This window comes from Coturnix japonica, chromosome 1 (assembly GCF_001577835.2).
Source record: "Coturnix japonica isolate 7356 chromosome 1, Coturnix japonica 2.1, whole genome shotgun sequence".
Classification (NCBI taxonomy): Eukaryota; Metazoa; Chordata; class Aves; order Galliformes; family Phasianidae; genus Coturnix; species Coturnix japonica.
The window spans coordinates 94,255,652-94,276,966 of record NC_029516.1 but is presented as its reverse complement, the minus strand read 5'-3'; the positions used below and the strand labels follow the sequence as shown (position 1 = coordinate 94,276,966).

Sequence of the window (21,315 nt, the reverse complement as noted above, 5' to 3'; positions counted from 1 at the left end):
CAAAATGCAATAGTCCTTTTTTTAGAGTATTAACCAAAATCCTGAAACAGGGTTAGCACTTTGCCTTTAACTGATATGCCTCTTCTTGGTTCTTCTCTCTCAGGTATTTTGCTGCCCAGCATCAGCAGCCAAACCACAAGGAGGTTCAGGTGAACTCCAAGTTCTATTTTAGGCTCAGCCTTAACACCCTTTTTTTTCTAACAGCAGCTCATTACTTGTAACTAAATAATAGAAGGCATCACGTTACGAGCTTCATTTGATGCTAAATATTTAAAAGACTTAAACTGATGTAAGCCAGCTTCCCCCTGCGCACATCTGCAAGCCATCTTCATGAAAGACAAGTACATGTAATGCACTTAGGTCCCAGGAAACACATACCGATGCCTGTGTCTTAGGAATGAGCGCTCAAGAAGCTCATTTGATAGAAACCTGCTGCAAATGTGGTGCTGCAGTGGCACAGGCTGCCCAGGGAGGTGGTGCAGTCACCATCCCTGGAGGTGTTCAAGAGCCGTGTGGATGTGGCACTGAGGGATGTGGGCAGTGGGCATGGTGGGGGTGGGCTGATGGTTGGACTGGATGATATTAGAGGTCTTTTCCAGCCTTAATGATTCAGTGGTTCTATGATTCAGATAGCACACTCCCTCCCGTCCAAGGGGATGAGCAATGAGGACCTCCAGCTGAGCCATCTCCCAGTTTCCTCCCATAGCGTTCCTACGGGAGGCCACCTTGGATGCAGATCAGGGGGTAGGGATCTTGCTGAAAGGCAGTGGGAAGGCACACCAAGGAACGATTTTTCCACATGGTTGTATTTTTGCACGCAAGTGATTTATGGCTCTTGTTTTGCAGAGCTGTGATAACTTTTTAATAGGAAACACAGGCAGTGATTCTGCACCTTGTGGTTTCATTGTGCTCTGGAAGGCATGTGGGGGAGAACAAAAGGGGAAGTGCACAGAATGCTGAACAAGAATGGAAGAGGAAGGCAAATTTGGAATTACTGTACACAAAAATAGCTTTCCTGAAATTTCTGTTTGCTCCTTGGTAAGCAAAGCCTGGAAGTGTATCAGCCAGATATGTGCCCAGGCTGGCATTAGCAAAACCTCTTACAAGTGCACTGGGGCTTAGAAGTTGCTTGGAGACCTGACTCCATCATTCTGCAGTTAAAGAGGGATTTTGTTGCAAATGTCAAGTGACGTAAAGTGCAAACAACTCTTCAAGCACTTCACCACTGGTCCTCTGTTTCCATTGGGTTCTGGGCATAAACAGCACCTCAAAAAGCCTCCATAAGCTCCAGTGATTCCACCTTGCACCCAAAAGCTCAGCTGTTCTCTCTTTCCCCCAGGGGATGACCTGAAGCGTAAGACCTATTTTCAGATGTTCCAAACAGGTTCCTTATGGGATTGGTTCCAGTAAATCCTGGAAGGATTTACTCCAGAAATGCAGAAGGCTGATCAGCAAATTCCTTTGCTTGAATCAGTGTGAATTCCTATCTGTAGGACTTGCCTGGCTGCCTAAGAGCTCGGTTTTCTTCTGAGGTGGCCAACTCTATTCCCTCTCTCATAACTGAGAGAGAAATCCAACCCTGTGCTAACATCAGCTTTTTAGGGCTTGTAGGCAAGTCAGTGGTCCCTTGCTAAGGAACAGCCTTTGCTGGGTAAAGGCAAGGGTGCTGGTAACTCTCACCACCTCACTGTTCTACTGGTTGTTTTGTACTCAGATTTTCCTTGCCACATGGTGACCAGGCAAACAAAGTCAGCACTCCATGGCAATCTTGTTCAAAAAGTATGTATATTTAATATTGATAACAAATACATTTTTTCCCCCTGGAATTTCCACTACTGTATTTCAAGAAGTCCCTTACATGGCCACTGCAGTTTGACTGTACATAGCTACTGTCTAAGCTGGATACACATTTATGTTTTAGCAGTGTAGTACTCATATATTCTCTATAAATATAACAAAAGATTTAACATTTCTATTTTCATTCTGATTCTTACACATATTTACTGAGTTTTCACAAAAATACACGTCTCTTTCCTGCCTCCTCCAACCTTTTATTGAGTCCCAAATAAACCTGAGTTTGTAGTTCCAGGCAGTACCTGCCATCTGTTGGGGTGCACAGGTCTGACGCACACATGTGGCGGTGTTGCTGTTGTCTCTGCTCACCAGCAGCACAAATATTCTTGGTGTGAAGGAAAAGAGAACACTTCAATGTTCTTAAACAAAAGGAAGAGCTATAATGGACTCCTGGGAGACACGGGTGTTCTGTACCAATAGAAGATGGCATTTTTCCATCTAAAAATGAGCCACTGTACTTCAGGCCTTTGTTAACACGTTGAGGTTTCCATGTGTATCATTTTACAGCTGGCTTATGACGGAAGTGGTGCCTCCACCACACTGAGGTGTACAGTCAGAAGCATTTGGACACCCCTGCGCTGAACGATGGGCAGCTTCAAGGCTGCAGTGACGGTCCTATCTGCAGAGATGAGAAGGGAGCCCTGGGCAATCACACGTTGCTGGGTTTGCTAGCAAGCATTCAGAATACTGAACAGTCCAATTATCTGTTCTGTCAGTATCTGGATGGGTGACCTTTCTTTTTATTTTTTTCCCCGGCAGATTTTGATGCACAGCCTAAGCTATACTGAGAACTGGCAATGTCTGCTGAGCTATGGGCTCTGCCAGGGACCTTTCCAACTGCCTCTGGTGGATCTTCTCCACCTCATGAAACTGGATGGAAGGCTTGTCAAAGAAAGGAAACTCCTCACATTTGTACAGAAATCAAGCAATGGGACTCCAAAATCATTTGCAATAACATTGATTAAAAAACAAACAAAAAAAGGGCTTTGGTTCCTACTGATGAAATTTAGGAAATGTAAGTGAGATATTAGGAAGAAATTGTTTCCTCAGAGGGCAGTAAGACGCTGGCACAGCTGCCAGAGAAGCTGTGGTGCCCCATCCCTGGAGGTGCTCAAGGCCAGGTTGGATGGGGCCCTGGGCAGCTGAGCTGGTGGGGGGCAGCCCTGCACATCAGCTGAGGTTGGGGCTGGGTGGGCTCTGAGGTCCTCTCAAACCCAAACCATTTGGTGATTCTCTGATGTTGTGAATCTATGACAATCTGATGCAAAATCCTTCTGTTAGCCAGCAGCCCCAATAGCAGAGCAATGCCTTGTTTGTGGAATGACATGAAATGGATGGGCAGCAGTGGGGCGCCTATGGGGGAACCAGATTAGTATGAGCTTTGCTGATATGTCCCATATACACAAACACATATGCAAGCACAGTACAGACAAAACAAAAGTGCAGTCTTTGGCTAAATCTTCTAGTTTATAGGAAATGGTGTGAACACAAAAACAGAACCAAAAACGTTGCCAGGCTCTCAGATCATTTACTTAGAAAAAGAAGACCAGTATGCAGAACATGTTGCTTTTTAAGAGACTTAATCTTTACAGCTCATAGCAATACCGAATTTTTGGTAACCACCGCATAACGGATCTCGTAGTATAAAATGGTGTAGATCTGTGTGTTCTTTATGAGTTGCTTCAACTCACTGCAGTCTCTCAGAAAAGCCTTCAGGCGCTGTGTCGCTACAACAGGGGCTAACACAAACCTGCACACAGGAGTGGAACAACTAGTACAGCCACAAAAATTGGAGGTGACCAGATTGCCTAAACACGGCATGTTGCGATGGGGATTGCTGACTAAAGCATCCACTTGTAAACTCATTACATAAAAGGAACAGGCCTTCAGTACCATTGTCATGTGATAAGCCTTGTTTCTGAGTAATCGTGTTCCTTCTGAATGGCATGATTGAATTATCATATTCTTTAGGAACAAATGATGCCATTACTAGCTACTTTATGTAATAAGCAGTAAGATCTGCTTTGACTCTTATTAGTCCCACTTATTCTGAATGTTTAGATTGTGCATGTCTTGATTCAAGCTTCTACAGACTTAATCTCCCTGGCAGTGCTTTTTACCAAGCTGATTCTGGAAATGGCATTTCAAGTTTTTCCCCTTGAATGATGCCTGTAACAGGACAGTGTACTGCCTGGCACAGGCAGAAGGAGCACGGGTAGCCTTACCATGGCCCTAGCTGGCACCAGCACTCACAGCACCACACTGATCACCTTGATGAATCACACTGGTAATGCTCGTTGTTCTTCCAATTCACTTTACTGCAATATGAGACTTTGAGCAGTGAAAATACATATTGACATGGCTCTTTCAAGACATGTTCTACTGTACAATCTGATGCCTAATGCTAATATTTCTTAACAGCACAAGCAGAGCACTCTTCTTTTCACTTTAATACATAGGATAACCCCTTCCTTACAAGTGGACCTCAGATTTTCTACATTGGACCACTGCACTGTGTTATGTAGAGACGGTGACGTGCCTGTGGCTTTCCCTTCTTTTTAAAAACAAAAAAGGCTGGGTCCCAGACAACAGCAATACAAATCCTTGCCTGCCAGACTAACACTGGCCGCTGACAGCATCTGCATTGAACGTGATCTGCGTGGGGCTCATCTGCTGCAGCTGAGGCATCCGTGCTTCCAGTGGTTTGTCGCCCACCGACTGCATTGTCTGGTTCCTCTTCCGCAGCATCTGTCCAATCCCCATCATGGGGAACCTGCCCCTGCTTTTAACACAGTTGGGGCTGCCCAACGGGTTGTTGGAAACCAGCTGAGTAGGGGACACGGCTTCTTCCTTGGCAGGATATGCTTTCTCTTCATATGTAAAAGAGACCTGGTTGGGGTGGATGGGGGATGTACTTCCTGGCTGAAAAAGCGGGGACAGTGTCCTTTCACTTGAGCTTTTGGAAGGAAAATTCATCGGCGAGCCTAAAATCTTGTACTGGTGGGAGGGGGAGACCTGGTCTGTTTGGTCCTCTCTGTCGACGGACTCGAAGGAGTGCACAATGTTCAGGATGAGGGGAGAGTCCTTGACCCGGCCCCCGCCCCGCGCTAGCTCCTGCTGGGGGGACTCCTGCCTCTTCAGCAGTCGGGGGGTCCTGGGCTGCTGGGCCTCCAGGTACTCCAGCGAGGTGGAGGTGATGAAGCCAGCCTTGGTTGCCAAGGGCTCGTGGAAGGGGCTCAGCCCACTGGTGGAGTCTGAAAGCAACCAGAAAAGGAACCAGAAGAGCAAATGGCATTCAAGAGCATTGCCTTCTCTACTTCATGGCAGGCATCGTCTTTCATAGACTGCATAACAGCATGGCACATGCAGCAGCTCAACCAAATGGTCTTAGGGATGCACACAACACAGCACCAAAGAACCTGATTCCTTGACTTCTATTAGATACTTACGCTGCTGACCATGGGTAACTTATCTGCCTCCTTCCTCAAATGAATTTAAAGTAAGACCAGGACATGAAATTGGAAACCATGGATGTTTTCAGCTGTTTGTGTTAATCATATCCTCTAAGGCAATATCTTAGAAATCCCACATTTCTTTGCATAGTTTTACATGGGTCTGCGTACTGTACTCCCTGACACACCTACAGACATACGGGACAACAGGGAGTTAATTCCTAATGTCTCTACTTGCGTTTTGGAATAAAATCTGTTCTTAGTTTCACACGTGTAAAATATGGAGTAACTGCATTGACCAGATTCAGGCTGTTACAGTTGGAACAGATTTTCTGCACTGACTTCAACGACAATCTTCCCCAAGCAAGTACTGAATATAAATGGAACAATCTTTCCAGGATTTGGCCCAGTAATACAAAACAGCCCATGCAGAAGATCTGTTCAGTTTCTACAGAATGTTGGCAATCACTCACGCCAAGCTAGTTGTGAGGAAAAAAAAAGTACATTTTGCTGTGTTTAGGAAATGCTAGCCAAGCAGCCAGCTTTGTTAGATTGCTCCTAATTGAAAGAAGAGAGGACTGGCAGCTTATTACTGTCTGTGACTTCTTCCAGTCTCAAACTACCTAAAAGGGTTAAAAAGTAATGCAAGACTTTGGCCATCAGGTCATAGCCACAAATTTCACGTGTGTTTCTTTCAAAAGGGATGGTCTTGGCAGAGGTTGAGGCCTGAATGGATGTATGGGATGAAATCACTTGCATTGCGAGTTGCTTGGGAAGGGTGGATCAGGATTAATTGGGCTTATTTACTTCCAAAACAGGCCAAAATTACTTGACCACTTGATGAAACAAACATCAAAACACAATTTCCACAAGCAGAAAAACGCTTTAGTTGAGATCTGAATGATTTTCGGATTTCACTTCAAAAAGCAAGTAGAAGCCAAGGAGAAAAAATCAACTGCTTATTATCCCCTGTGCCTCTAAACAACCTCCCGGCACCATACTCAGCATTTTAAGTCACCATATTTCTCTGCATGGCTCTGTAGTTACCTTCCTTGATCAACAGCTACATCCCCTTTCTGCCCCCCACTGCATCCCCCTAGCCACATGCTCCCACTGCCCTGTTTTCCACACTGGCTGCTCTTCCCCCACCTCCTTAACCCTGCCACCCTTGGAGCAGGTCCCACACAGTCCTCCCCAGGCCACCTCCTCCCCTGCATCAGGAATGATTTTCTCCCTAATGGCTGTCTCATCTTTTCCTGTTAATGCTCTTCCTCTTCCTTTCGTTGCCAGTGGTCAGCAGTCCCTGTCACATTTCCCCTTGCCTGCCCAACTCCCCTTTCTCCACCACCAGCTGCTGCCACTTCTTCTCCCCAGAGGCCAGCACTGATCTTGGGTGGCTGTTGACGCTTTCAAAGTGCCAGTGTGCCATGGTTCCCCCAGGATGTTATGTCCAATATTTGATTATACGATTCCATCCTCCTTCACATAACCACATCCAGAGCAAGCAGCAAACACGAGCACTATTTACACACAACCACATACCACACAAGACATCGACACTACACAAGCCCATGCCAGCACAGTCACAGGAAGGCACATGCCCATAGGCACAACAACACTTCTCCCACTGACCTTTCTCAGCACCTCCAGCCTTGGTAGCTTTTCGGTCCCTCAGCAGAGCCTTGGTGTTCTGTATCTGTGAGATAAGACAGGAAGAAGGCTGTCTATATGAAACTGGACTTTTCTCAGTTTTCTTTGGGAGCTGACGGTGAAGAATCTCCCCTTTCTTTTCTTGTTTTCTGAGTTTTTTGTCCTTTAGGTTGTAAAACAAACAAGAACAATCTGGTTTACTGAAGGAAGTTCAAATGTCCTCAGCCCCCCAGAGATACACTGCTTACTGAAGCTGGATTAAAAACAAAATATATACAAGGAATTTATCCTGACTACTCAAAATAACCACGTCTTCCAAGTCATATTTTCCTCTGATCAGTTTGACATGATCAGAAAATCAAGCCTGTCCTCAGAGGCCATTTGTGCTAGAATACCTTGTTCAAGCAAGGTACACACAGATTAATGTTCCTCCAGATTTGAAATCTGTCTGCCCATTTAAACACACACACACAAAAAGGCCTTTGATTTCTGTTTATTGCACTTCCTCTAGCATTTCCAAAGGTGATCTGCAGAACTTTAAAGTAGTTTTAAACTCTTTGAGTCATTCATCTTCTGTCTGCACAATATCCCGAGGAAGGAGGCCTTTGCTGCACATCCCCGAGCTCTGATTCTGTGTATCTATAATTCTGTAATTCAGCAGCCTCTTCTCCCACATAACTGTAATAGGATCAGAAGCAACAGCCTCAGGTTGTGCCAGGGAGGTTCAGGTTGGATATTAGGAACAATTTCTTCTCAGCAAGAGCGGTGATGCAGTGGCACAGAGGGACAAGGACTACAGCAGTCCCAGGCATGGGCTGATGGTTGGACTGGATGATCTTAGTGGTCTTTCCAACCTTAGTGATTCTATGATTCTGTGATTCTCTGACTGCATCTATGGATGGGCACAAGCTGAGCATTAAGCCCTACCACCCAGATCAGCAGTGGATTTGATTGTTATACAGCTGAAATTTATTGTATCTTTTTCAGCAGGAATCACCCGATTGTGTACTCTGCATAACACTCTTTAGTTGTCACTGATTCCAGAGGGAGCCCAAACTCTGATATTACCAAAACCCAGACATCAAAATTTGTGGCTTGTATTTTGCTGTCACTCAAAGACTTCAACAGTCTCCCACCTCTCTTGAAGAAATGTGTGTCGTGTGGTTTTAAACATGAATCTGAGAGTAGTGCGACTTTTGTTTTGGTTGCTTTGGGGTTATTTTTTTAGAGGGGCATCTGAGTGATGGAAAGTCACATATATGTGACAGAGGGAAAGAAAGATGCAGATGAATATTATTATTAATATTGTCCACTAAATAACTCAGGAAATGTGTTAAGACACATAAGAGGGAAATAAGAAGGAAGAGCTCATCCTGATCACTGACAGCTCAGACAGAATCAGGCCTTCTGCACAGATGGTTTTTGGCACCGCTGGGCTCATTAATCTTTGACCTTTCGGAAGTCACAGAATCAGAAGGAAGACCTTCAGGAAGATGTTCAGATGTTAAGTTTTATTACAGAAGCTGTGAGGTGACATGAGAGGGAGAGAACCAGGGACACCTCTGGGAGCTCCTCACTGTCTTCTTCCTCTCGGTGTACTATCACAGACTCATTTTTTCCCAGCCTTCTCTCCATACATTCCTTATTTCCTCCAATTACTTTTCCCTCAGCCGGCTCTGGCTGGATAATTCTTCCACAGAATAAAACACTTCTTGGATTGGCCATCACTTTCCTTGTGTTACACCTCCTGGTCAGCCTGATGTCCTTCCCTTTGCCTTTAGAGGCTGTAGCCATGCCAGTGACAGAGCATTTATTCCTCCCTGCCTGTGGTGTGCTTGAAATAACACCACATCTGATCAGTCCCAGACAGCACTTTGGCGAGCACAGCCACTACTAATGTTGATGAAGCAGTTACAACAGTAATAACAACAATAGCAGTAATAATAGTAACGCAGTGTGAACAACGGACTACAACAATAAAGTCAGTGGAAGCTCCGCATTTAATCTGGAGCTCACCAAACTATTTTTTCTCCCAAGGCTGCAAGACTCTGCTGCCAAGTTCAGCAGAGACCAGGTTCTACCACATACTATTTTATTTAAGTGGGTGAAACTGAGTGGTGACTACATAAAGCCTAAAGGAGTCTCTCAAAATTGTTTAACAGCTTTCTTATTTGGGTAGGTGAGGAAAGAATTTGCATCTCAGTAGACACAGCATCTGTCAGCATGCAGGACATTAGCCCTTTAGCCTAATGGTGCAAGTGACGAGCCAGAACTTCTAACTGCTCTGCTATGAAATACACTGGAGAAGATGTTTGTCCAGAGAAGGCTGAGAGGAGGTTTTATTGCTCTCTACAACCACCTGGAAGGAGGTTGTAGCAAGGTGGGTGTCAGACTCTTCTCTGAGGTAATAGCCATAGGATGAGAGGGAATGACCTCAAGTTGCGCCAGGAGAGGTTTAGGTTGGGTATTAGGAACAATTCCTTCTCAGTAAGAGCAGTGCTGCAGTGGCACAGGCTGCCCAGGGAGGCGGTGCAGTCACTGTACCTGGACACATTCAAGAGCCGTGTGGATGTGGCACTGAGGGATGTGGGCAGTGGGCATGGTGGGGGTGGGCTGGTGGGTGGATTGAATGACCTTAGAGGTCTTTTCCAAACTTAATAATTCTATGATTCTGTGTTCCACATGCCCATGACTTTGTTCTTACGCTGCTGCAATGTTTTACTAGCAGCAGCAGCACAGTTGTGTTGTACAATTGAAGCACTGATAAAAGAGCAAATTCACACATCCAGCAATAGCAATGAATTACTATACCCTAGAAGAACGCTGTAAATGGTTTTATTTTTTAAATTTACTAAAATTCCTTCTCTTTGATGATGGTTACAGGAGAGGGAACAATGAAAATCCTAAACTCACAAGTTTCCACATGCTATTATATTTTAAGAAGGAAAGGAAGTGTTCCTTTGGGGGAGTTATACAAGTTTACTCTTCACCATGCTATACGCAGCCATGCAATGGCATGCTGCTGCACAATGAAAGGGTTGTGCCGGTATGTTATACTTGAATAGGTTCAGCATTACATCAGCCTCTGCTATTTCCTGTCCTGACCTCGACCTTAAAATCCACACTAGTCCCAGCAATGGACTTGAAAGGAAGATAATAGGTATTTGCCTTGGCCATGGCTAGTATTGTGATAGGAGGATGATATAAGTTCTTAAAATCACAAATTCCTTGAGCCTGAGCCCACTGGCTTGTCTGGGGAAAGCAGGGATCCTCAATGCTGGTCCCTGGGTTTGTTGCAGGAATGACTGCTCACTACCTGTGGTCTTTGCAGCAAAAAAAGACCCTGCCCAACTGCCCCAAGTACTAAAATAAGGCCAGCCTGCAAAGCCAGCCGGATGCTTAGCCCTGAGAGCAACTCTCAGCACTCCAGCTCTGGCACACCAGTGCTACCACGCAGTTTAGGACACTGAAGGGACAGGTGGGCTAGGCCTGTCCCCTGCCCATGTGGCACACTGCATGGCCCAGCAACAATCAGTGCTGCTGGCAGCCGGCCCTGGCCCACAAAACATCCTCATTTCACATGACAGAGGGAGGTGGAAGAAACACAGTCAGCTGCTTCTGCTGTGCCTGACCACCTCTCTCCTGGAATTGCCATGGCAACACACAGCCATGCTGCCTTGGGGGTATCTGTCTGGGGACCGTGGCCTCCCACTTTCAGGCTGGGTACAGAGGATGGCAGGGGGACCCTGACCACAGCTCATGAATCCCTCCCAGCTTATGAATTCTGTCATCCTGAGCTCGAGCAGCACCTGCTGATCCCAAGGGCACAATCCAGACACTTCCATTCAACCCCCTAAAGGCATTTTAGCAGACGTCTACCACAGTTGCAAGCAGCAGGAGCATCTCAGGGCTTGCATTCACCCAAGCGTGCTACTTTAACTGTCCTGGTGTTATACAATCCCCTCGAGTAAATACAGCTAAAGCAATATCAAAATGCTTTATATTCAGCTGTGCCCAAGTAGATTATACTGTATTATTATCACAGTGTCTGTAATGCAGTTGCATTAAGGTAACTATTTGAAGAAAGAAAAGACACATTCTCATCCTCTAAATATCTACCTCGGGACTAACTCCCAAGTGCAGGAGAGAGCCTTCATCCCTAAGGATGCGCACAAGCAAAACTAGGGTCACTGAGTCACACCATTACTAGTTATGAACACTAGCTCTGTGCAGGTGCTCACACAGGCCTTGCTGCAGACTTCTCTACATGCAGCACAGATGCAGAAGCAGTAAGCCAGTGCCTGTATGCTATGCAGAGTACTCCTGGGGCCCTTGGGCACTGTGCTGGGAGGCAGCACTGGCAGCTGAAGGAGTCTGAGCCTGGCAGGGTCAGGATGCACGGTGCAATGCCTGCATCACAACCTCTGGGGACATGCCTGTGTTCTGAGGGGACATTTGCCTGCAGCAGTTTGAAGTACACTGCCACAGAGCATTTTGAAATATGATATTCACTGAATCTACCCAGTGCTGATACATTTTAAGTAAGGTGGTTTCAATTTATGTAAGAAAAGAATGGTAAAAGTGCTTTGCCCTGATATTTCCATCTGGCTTGCGACTCAGCTTTTCTATTAAATTTGCTAGCAGGCTTTAAAATAAACAAAACCAGCCATGAAACAAATCTGTCCCTGCAACTAAATCATCAATCCAGCACTGAAGAATAGCAAGCTCCTCAGGAACACTGCTATTTATGTTGTCAGATACAACTTGTATAGTTCACACAACCCTTATAACTTTAGTGCTTTACCAAGAAACATCCAGGGAACAAAAAATCCAGACAGGAGAGGGTTCCTTTAATATAAACTACCTTCTCTATTGTGGGCAAAAAGACTGGAGACAGAGTGAACGGTAACCCAGTTCAGTCTTTGCTCTGGTCAAGGAAAGTCCCTCACAACACAGTGGGCCAGTTCTCCAACAGTTCTGCTGGGAAGCAAAATATTCACTCGGGCAGTTTTGTGCTAATATTGTTTTACTGTTTCTAGTAGTTAAGCCTGGGCTCTGCCAGGGTGGTGCATTCTGCTATGCATATCTACACCAAACTACTGTGGAAAGTGAATCCTGGCAGCCACTGTCGTGCACCACCAAGGTCTTTACACTCAAAACAATGAAGATATGGTCTTCTACAGCAACTTGCACCTCAGAAGGAAACTAAAGGGCCCCCTGAAGAAGTTTTGTTTTACTATGCTAAACAGAGGATTTCTTTTCCTCATGAAAGATGAAAGTCATCTTTAAACTTCCACTCCAGGGGGCTGCTACTTTTTATCTTTCAAAAAGAAATTGAGAGAATTGTTCTGCATAGATGTTTTTTTTCCCTCGCAATTCCAGAAACTCACTGTCTTAATCCCAACTGCTGGGGATCCTCTGCCTGCTTTCCAAATACCTTAAGAAGCTTTAATGAGCTTTACCTCATAGGAGTCTTTATTTGCCTTGTACTTGTCAATCTGGTATAGCTGGTTCTTGTGGCAAATATTGTCCTGGACTTCAGATTTCTGTGGAGAGAGGAGCACAGAAAATCACAGCGTGTAAGATAATTAGAGAAAATTGATGTTTAGCTACTGCTTAATGGACGATGCCCACTCTTGGTATTCAGTAGAGTTGCATCAACTTACGGAGATGATAAATATGATCCATTACATTCTGAACACCATTGATGCCATCATTAAAACATACTTGTTATGAGAACCGAAAGGAGAGAAAACTAAGAAGCTGTTGTCAGAAGAAAAAGTAATCAGGGATAATTTCTCAGAGGAAAAAAGCATTTCATTAAGAAAAAAACCCATCCTACTGATTAGGTGATGTAGGAGCCTACATACTCTTAACTGTTTAAGACTCCTCGCCTGAACACAGACAGTTGTGTGGAGAGACCATGGGAAAACGGAGTGCAGCTTGCCTTTGTGCACTTTGTCCATCCTAACACTTGAGAAAGTGTGATGCAAAACACAGCTGGGGAGATCAGCTGCCCCAGATGTGGAAGAAGAGATGATGTGGCAAGGTAACCGTTCCCTTCAGCCACACACAGAGCAGTCCCACAGCAGAGGGAGGTAAGCACAGGGTACTGCAGGCTCTTAGCGGTGTTCCCTTCAGGGCTCTCAGCTAGGTGAGCTGGGCAGCTGTGCACCATTAGCACAGGCACTGAAGGGCATGGATTTTATGGACAGCAATGCTAAACAAGAGAGAAAATGGTCTGGGAGGTCATTTGCCAAATTAAGTGGGCTAGACTGTGTATACATTAGGCACTAACTGCACAACAGCCTATCCCAGGATGGCAAACACATCACTAGTTTTCCATGGAAAACTAATGTACTTCTCTGGAAACACTTCTCATGAGATGTAAAGCCTATAAGCAGTTATCCCAGTAACTTGGGGAATTATTATTTGAAATAATGCTTTTAGTTTGCAAGGAATACCTCCATTTCATGATTACTATGACAGAATTGGGAAAATAAAAACAACTTGGGTAATGCCTTGAGAAACTTCTAAGCATCAGTATCATGCAGTACTTACTCTAAGGCTTGCCAGGTAGCGCTCCAGCTTCTTATTAAGAAGAAAATATATAGCAAGTGTGTGACTTGCCCTGTTTGAGAGCACAGTGTTGATGACATCGCTGTTCTTATAGCCAAGCTTCTCAGTCATATGGAGCAGCACGCTTTGGCTGAGGTCCTCCAAGTGGATTCTGCAGAAAGAAGACAAGCAGAGTATGTTGCTTGTAATGTCTTCCCAGCGACAGAGCTTTGTTAGCAACACTGGAGAAGAGGTCTGGAAGGCTCAGTAATGCAGACATGAGTAGGTACGAAAAAGGCACATTGTTAGGGAACCACACACACTATGGGACATCATGAAGTTGAACAAGCAGAACTTTTCCTGACAATTCAGAATGACCTTATGTGCTACCATGAAAGGAAATGGCAATGTGACGCTCAGGATGTCTCAGTTTGTTATCCTAGATGTGAACATGGGTGAAAAACCATCAAGAGAATCCATTTGATTTTGAAGGGAAAGAGGCAAAATCCAACTTAGGTAGTGACATTTTGCTTTCTGAAATGACTCATGTAACCAAACACCAGTGTTCAGCTTCATTCCTCATCTATTGCACAATATTCATGCACAAAGTAGCTGGAGAACTTTACCACAGAGAAAGATAACATACAGGAAGGATTATTACAGCAGCTCTAAAATGGTAAGGCTGCTACTATTCTCATGTTGGTTAAAAGCAGAAACACCATGCAATTTTATGGATATGCTTTTCTGTAAAGCCCATAGGAGACATAAGTGAGAAATGCATTACAGCAGCCTGCGCAAACGGCAAAGAACTTTTGTAGACTATGTTAAAACCAGATTTTCCAGAGGACTTTTACTTAGGCATCTAAATGTGCTGGACAGATTCCTAGATGTACCCATCAACTCCTATCCATCTCCAAAGAAATGCTGGATTTTGTTTGCTTTCTAAAAAATATTCCTCGCTTCCAACATCAAGCCTAATATCTGCCCAGGGTAACTCAGGGAAGCTTAGGTTATGAGCTATTATGTATATAGAAAGGTGTAATTACCTACCTTTCTCACCCCTTCTCTGCTACACCACTGTCCTGTACACCTTTGCCATGAGGAATGCTTGGGTCTGATATGAGAAGGACTTAGACAAGATGCAAAACAGAGTATGGAAAATCTCAAATTACTGTTTTCCTTTACTCTTATTAACATGCATTCTGCAGCTAAAGAATGCTTGGGTGGTGTTCTTAGAGTTCATAACCAAAACGTATCTTGGCCATTGCACAGTAAAGCATCTGGACAGCAAAAAAAATGTAAGCAATTTCTCCTTGAAGTGCTAAGCAAAACTGGAAATCTTTGCTTGCCTTCAGGGAATTTCTTTAACAAAAGCAAGCTTTTAGAAAGCCTGAAAGAGCATTCTCCTGAAAATGCCATTTCTGCTGTTATTCCACCTTGCTTTCACTTTTCCTACTATGTTCCCACCTTGGTAATGATGGCTGTTACCTGAAATCAGTAGAAGAGGACTGCAAGAACAGAACATAGCTTCTCGTTTGTTACAGAGAGCACGACTAAGAGATGGCACAATTCCTTGCAAACTGTTTAAAAGTGCTTGTAATAGGAAAGGAATACTATCATCACCATATCTGCATATATGCATGAACAAACATATGCCCTCTCTATAGTTCAGCTCTACATTTTCTTCTGTTCTTACATATGATTTGCTTGCCTTTAGGAGAAAATGATTAATGGGCACTCCATAAGCACTGTGGCACAGCTGTTGTATCTAGTAGAGGCCAGCCTCTCTCATGAGTCTCTGACCTAACTGCACCAGTGAGCAAGCTCTGAAGTGAATACTTCCATCACAGCCTAAGGCCTGATAACTGCAAGCTGACAACTCAAAAACAGCGGCATGAAAATGCACCTACAAATGCAAAATAATTCTGAAATCACATTCAAGCCGTATTTCTGTCTTTTTTCTTCTTCTTAGATAGAACACACTCAGCAAGAGAATTAAATTACCCATACAGCTCTCAGTTACACTTACATTCATTTAACAGATGCCACGTTTAGTAGATTGATTAGACTCATTATGGCAGTGATTTCATTAGCTTAACGATTCATTCAGTTTACACTTGTTTTCTCCTTCTTTACCATATAATGTTCATATGTAGAGTGCACTTCAGTACAGTCCAACGCACCATGGAAACTCAGATTTCCTTTAGTTGTACAGCACACTATGCAAATTAACTCAATTGACCTTAAATTTCAGGCAGTAATGCTGAGATAATGAGTCTGCCTGCTCTCCATCTTACTTCCTGCAAAACAATCCTTCTTATGGGTCTGAGTACTGTGGCTGGCAATTCTGCCTAAGGCAGAGGGTTGGAACTAGATGACCTTTAAGGTCTCTTCCAACCCAAGCCATTCTACGTATAATTCTGTGATCCCACTGCATGCAGTTTACCTCACATGTGCTTCAATGGATGGATCTAGCGATGTCACCCTTTGGAGAACAAGTATCCAAGCTGTTCAACCTCTCTCCAACCATATTTTGTGAGTGTGAGACAACTTATCCTGCTCAGGTCAAAGAAATGCAGGCACAGTCATTGCCCACATCACTATACTTAAAACACTAACTCTGGAAGGAAAATGCCTGCTGGTAAACTAGTGCACCTAAGTTCTCTGCGCACACAGAAGGAAAACTGTCTCTCAGCCCCACAGGTTTGGGTCCTCCAGCTCTTAAACATGTCCTATTCACGTGGCTAGCTGTAGTTAAGAGGGGAAAACAGGGGAGAGGCACTGTTAACAGCAAAATTGTGATTTCAGATGAATGCTCAAGGCTGTCTGTATCCGCGGTTGGAGCTTGCTTAAGCATTTAGACCTTCAGGGCACCAACAAAAAGAGATGGCTCAGTTGGTGAACAACAGATCACTTTAGAGTGAGGACAGTGGTTCTGACATTCAAAGATAGGTTGTCACGCCCCTAGGTGTATGCTGTATCAGGATCTGGCACTTGAATAAATTGTACGGTGGAAGTTAGGCTCTTCTCACAGTGATCTGCCTATTAGTGAGTTAGAACTGAAATTCTGGGGTACTATCAAATTTTCTGCTCCAAAATTAAGCTTTAAGTTGCTCTATCTGCTTCAGTGCTAGTTTGGATATTGGCCTGCAAGCTAGTAACTCCTACAACATCATCTGCAGGTATGAGACTGTGTGTAAGACACAGTGGAAAGGCTTTGATGCAGGAAGCAGGTTTTATCAGATCAAATATAGACACACATTTCTAAGTGAGTTGCCTGAGGCTCCTTTTACAGTCACAGGAGAGAAAGCAGAATCTCCTGGGCACAATGTCATCCTGATGCAGAATCAAATAGAAGTTAGATGAATCATTCTGTAAAAATTTGTCTCCATTGACTGTAATGAGAGCCCAGGTTGACTGGCTTATGTGAAGACTCCATACTAAAGATGCTGAAAGTCAAGAAAGATTATTTCTAACCGAAGTGGACCAGAAGTATTTTTCTTTCTTCCTTGTTTTTCCCTAGATTGCAATTTGGTCTGGCCATGAGATCCATTACCTGTTTGCATTTAGTCACACTTTTAGTATTGCATTGGTATTCAAAATCAACAACCAATAAGGCAAGATTGTTTAACTCTGACCTTTCTCACCACGGTCTGCATATTTACCTAATACACAGAACATCACATATGCATCAGAAATGGGCATAGCCTGTATCAGTAAATATCATGGTTCTACTGATAAATAAGGACAAGACTAGAAGCAATGAACTGTCTTCATACACATACATTCTAAGCTCACATGATCTGCACTTCATACTACCTCACAACTGTAACATATGCCACCTTCTAATTTAAGTTACTGTTTTTGACCATTTCAGGAAGCACACATTTAATGACCAATCCTTATAACTTTAAAAATAGAGTCAAAAAAGCAATCTCGGAAAATGCAGTGGGATGCTGTCATATAAGGAATGAAAATGTAGCATCAGAGTTGTTCACATTTTAATGGACAAACACAGTGGCAGGTTTTCTCCACTCCTTCCTACCTGTTTGGATATGTAACATTAGGAGGTGCTCTCCCAGGGTAATTCTCATTAAGCCACCGATTTGCAAGTGCCTGCTGGATGTTTGGTCTCTTTGCAGGATCTGGCTCTAGTAGAGATCGTAGAAAGTTTATGGCCGCTGTGAAGAAATCAAGAAAAGACAATAGCTATGTCATATACTTTATGACTTAACACAACAGTTGGGTTGTTATGCCATGCAGCCTGACCACAAACATACAAAAATGCAACTTCTTCTATACAGTATGATCAAATGTCCTGGAAAACAAAGAAAGTTCGATACAGGACTGGTAACCAAAATAAACAAAGATTTATAGAGTCATAAAGGAGACGAGAAAAAGCACCTTTTGTTCCAGAGCTTGTTTGAAGTTTCTGAGCAAGCTAGTCAAAGCTTCATTCTTGTTTAAGAAGTGAGGTTATTAGAAAATCACTCATACAGAGTACAGAACAGAAAGAGGTAGACTGGTGCTGAGTGGAGAGGAAGGAGGAACAGAGAGCTGGGAGGAAAGACATGGAGAACCGAGTTTTCTGCTCCCATTGACAGGAGAAATTCTCTTCTGGCTTCCATCCAAACTACAATCAGTTGCAGGAGGTTTTAGCCAAATTAAAAGAGTAAAATTAATGGGCTTCATTCTTTTTTCAAATAGTGAACTTTCAATGACATTCAACCATCCCTTGGGATTTTTTTTGCAAAAAACCTCAAAAGTAGTTTTCCTGTATTTGTAAGTCATGTGCTTCTTACATGCTTATGAACAACAAAATCAAGTGATTTGCTTAAAGACTCAAAATAAGTGAATGTCCGAGTTGAAAATAAATTCTGTTTTAACTGTTTCTGGTCTTTATTCCTCAACTTATCAGTGTTAGATTCAGCTTATCAACTACAAGTCAATGATGAAATAACTATTTCCTCTACCATTCCCTGCGCAAAAGACAAAGAAACATAATTCTTAAAAAGCCAAAACCAGAATGATCTTGTAGAGGAGATACAGTCAAGTGAGATGATGAGTGCACCCTAAATGATGTCAATGGCAACCAAAAGACAGAACTGATGGTTGCAGCAGTTTTTTCCAGCTTAGAAAGACAGCATTTTGGAGGCTTTTTTCCACCTCATTCTGCTGCAGAGCTACAGTTCACTCCCTAGACTCTCCTGTGCATGTCTTATGTACATGAGTCCAAATCTTGCAGAGACCTTGTGCAGAGATCTTTGGCAGCAGTAGTACAGGACCACTGGCTTACTTTGCCCGTGAAATATTTAATATCTTTGGATTTTTGCTCAGAGTCCTGGAGGCATTCAAGACCAGGTTGGATGGGACCCTGGGCAACCTAGTCTTGTACCAGATCTGGAGGTTGGTGGCCCTGCCTGTGGCAGGGCGTTTGGAACTTGATGATCCTTGAGGTCCCTTCCAGCCTTCCAGCCATTCTATGATTCCATGATTCTATGTGGGAAAGAGCTAAAGAGTCTGAAAATACTGTCCCCTATTCTGAAGGACAACAACCATGACTCGCCTATTTCACCAACACCACAGTGTAACCCTTGTGAATCCTTCCTCCCATATTAGGCTGAAGGAGTGCAATATGCCTGCTCACAGTGTGTTCGTCTGGAAACAGGAGCCTAAACACAGTGGTGTTGCCTTTATGAGGTTCTCTTCTACGAGACTTCTTTGTGTTTGCGTGGCTATCGACCCAAGCATTTTCAGTTCTCTGAGCCCAAAGTGACAGGCTGTCTGGGCCGATGTGTCAGAGCAAAGCAGTGGGCAAGGGAGGGTTTCTCATCAAATAAGTCAGTATTAGATGTGATGGGTGCCAAGACCTAACAGCATGGATAACTTCTTGTTTCACCATCCTGCAACCATCAGACATCAGCCGTAGAAGGCCCTGAGAGGATATCCATTACAATGTAGGTCTAGCACTGAGAAGTTTATATTAGGAAGAGAGAGAGTTATGATTATGTATTTACCAGTCAAGCTAGGCATGAGCTAGGTGTTTTTTAAGCTCTGTCTTCACAAAATCACTGATTTATGTGAGGTACTTCACTTTAAATCTTTCCCAACATTTTTGTTATTTTCTTACGACAGCAATATTGTGGAAACAGCAGGAAGAGACTACATCCAAGTTCATAAATCTCTTGCAAGCTGATGTTAGGGCTGTTCTCTGCGTACCCTGAAAGCCCGCACGTCAACACATCTTGGGCGCCAACCCCTCCGTTACGGGAAACAAGCTCCCCATTGTTCTGCCATTTTAGTTCCTCTCTTCCCAGTGCTTCCCGCTAGAAACCGCACGCATCCCACGGGTTCAGAGCACTCTTCTTAACACAAAACAGCCCCTCCCCAAACCAGCCACCATCCCCCCTGGCCCCCACATCAGCTAACAGCTCCTTAAAGTCCCTGTTTTTTTCCCTTTGGCAAAAGACAGACTGATTAAAGGCGGCTTGTGAAGCAGTAAAGTGCAGCAGGTTCAGACCAGGGGTAACTGATTCCAGAGAAAGGAGCCCTCCAGAGAAGTTCCTTTGCCAGTCCTACCCAGGCAATGAGGAGAAGGTTTGTAGCAGCGCCTCTGCTCACCTGAACTGTTAGGATGTGTCTTTTTCAGTTAGCCACACAGCTGCAGGACAGCAAAATTAATCCCCCAGGAAGCAAACATGAAGCGAATGAACCGGTTTTTAGACCCATCTGAAGCCGCTTTTCATGCTGAACCAAGTAGCTTCATGAACAAAGGATGCTGTGAATTATCCCTCCAATGCTTCATTATGTGAGGGAATGTGAGGGCCTCATTTATGATGAACTCGAGGACAGCACTAATCTGATTAGCTAGTGACCTGCACTTGATGGAATTTAGTTTCCATGGTGTAACTTTGGGGCAAAGTTTGCTCTTTAGACAAATGAGAGATTAGTACCATGAGAAAAAACAACAACTTTCCCTTTAAACTTCTTTAATAGATTGAGTTCAGTAACGAACAGAAATGGGGAGAGCTTCAGGTATGGACCACAAGACCTCTGTTGCTTCCATTTTCTTTGTCACGAACAAAATGAATTTAGTGTCTTGTTTAGAGAATGCCACAGTATGAGCGGGTGCCTGACTAAAATCAAGCAAATACAACTGTTGTATACAGTTGCACAAGTGGTAGATAGTGTTGGGACAGGCTTTAAAAAGGGGATCACATGTAAGTGATGATTAGAAGATAGTGTGTCACTTGATGTTACCTTTCAGACTCTTTGATATGAAAGATGGGATTTTCTAACAAAAATTCCATCATCTAGACAGAAAGCTTATCAAGTGAACGAGCTAAGGATTAAAAAACCACCTTTTCAGAGAGATTCTAAATGCACTTTTCTATTCTGAAAGGAAGACCACAAACACACAGAAGGAGTACATGGAGACAAAAAAGGGATGTGTGCAAGGTGAATATCAACTTCCTTAACAACTGAACTCTGCTCACCTAAAATCAATAATCAGATAGATCTGTTGTGTAAGCAGCTTAATGAAAAACTGTTTCCTAAGTGGGAAAATCAAATACTAACCCCTCAGTTTTCCCTGTTGCTTCACAGTTCCTTTGGCCATCTGTCCATAGTCACACAAAACTGTAACTACTACAAATAAAGCGTACTCTTATTTAGTGATAAGAACAGCTACTTTTACACAGAAGCCCTGCATTCAGCAACTGTGAAGTTAAATGTTAAAAGAGAACACAAGGAACAAACAAAGCATACTACTACAAAATATCTCCTCTGCAATCTCCATGTG

General features: G+C 43.7%; 1 protein-coding gene across 4 annotated transcripts in view; it reads right to left on the bottom strand.

Annotated features, from left to right (window-relative positions):
• Positions 1-1,768: 1,768 nt before the first annotated feature.
• The window catches only part of HUNK (hormonally up-regulated Neu-associated kinase), a 54,252-nt gene continuing 34,705 nt past the window's right edge, over positions 1,769-21,315 (bottom strand). For 3 of the 4 annotated variants that reach the window (XM_015881260.2, XM_015881290.2, XM_015881281.2), the window contains exons 6-10: positions 17,560-17,695; positions 13,518-13,686; positions 12,419-12,502; positions 6,939-7,119; positions 1,769-5,108 (exon numbers count right to left, since the gene is read on the bottom strand). In XM_015881260.2, the coding sequence (XP_015736746.1) occupies positions 4,471-5,108; positions 6,939-7,119; positions 12,419-12,502; positions 13,518-13,686; positions 17,560-17,695 (1,208 nt within the window). In that variant the 3' untranslated portion in view covers positions 1,769-4,470. The remainder of the gene's footprint in view (positions 5,109-6,938; positions 7,120-12,418; positions 12,503-13,517; positions 13,687-17,559; positions 17,696-21,315) is intronic. The other variant, XM_015881271.2, reaches the window with a different exon arrangement.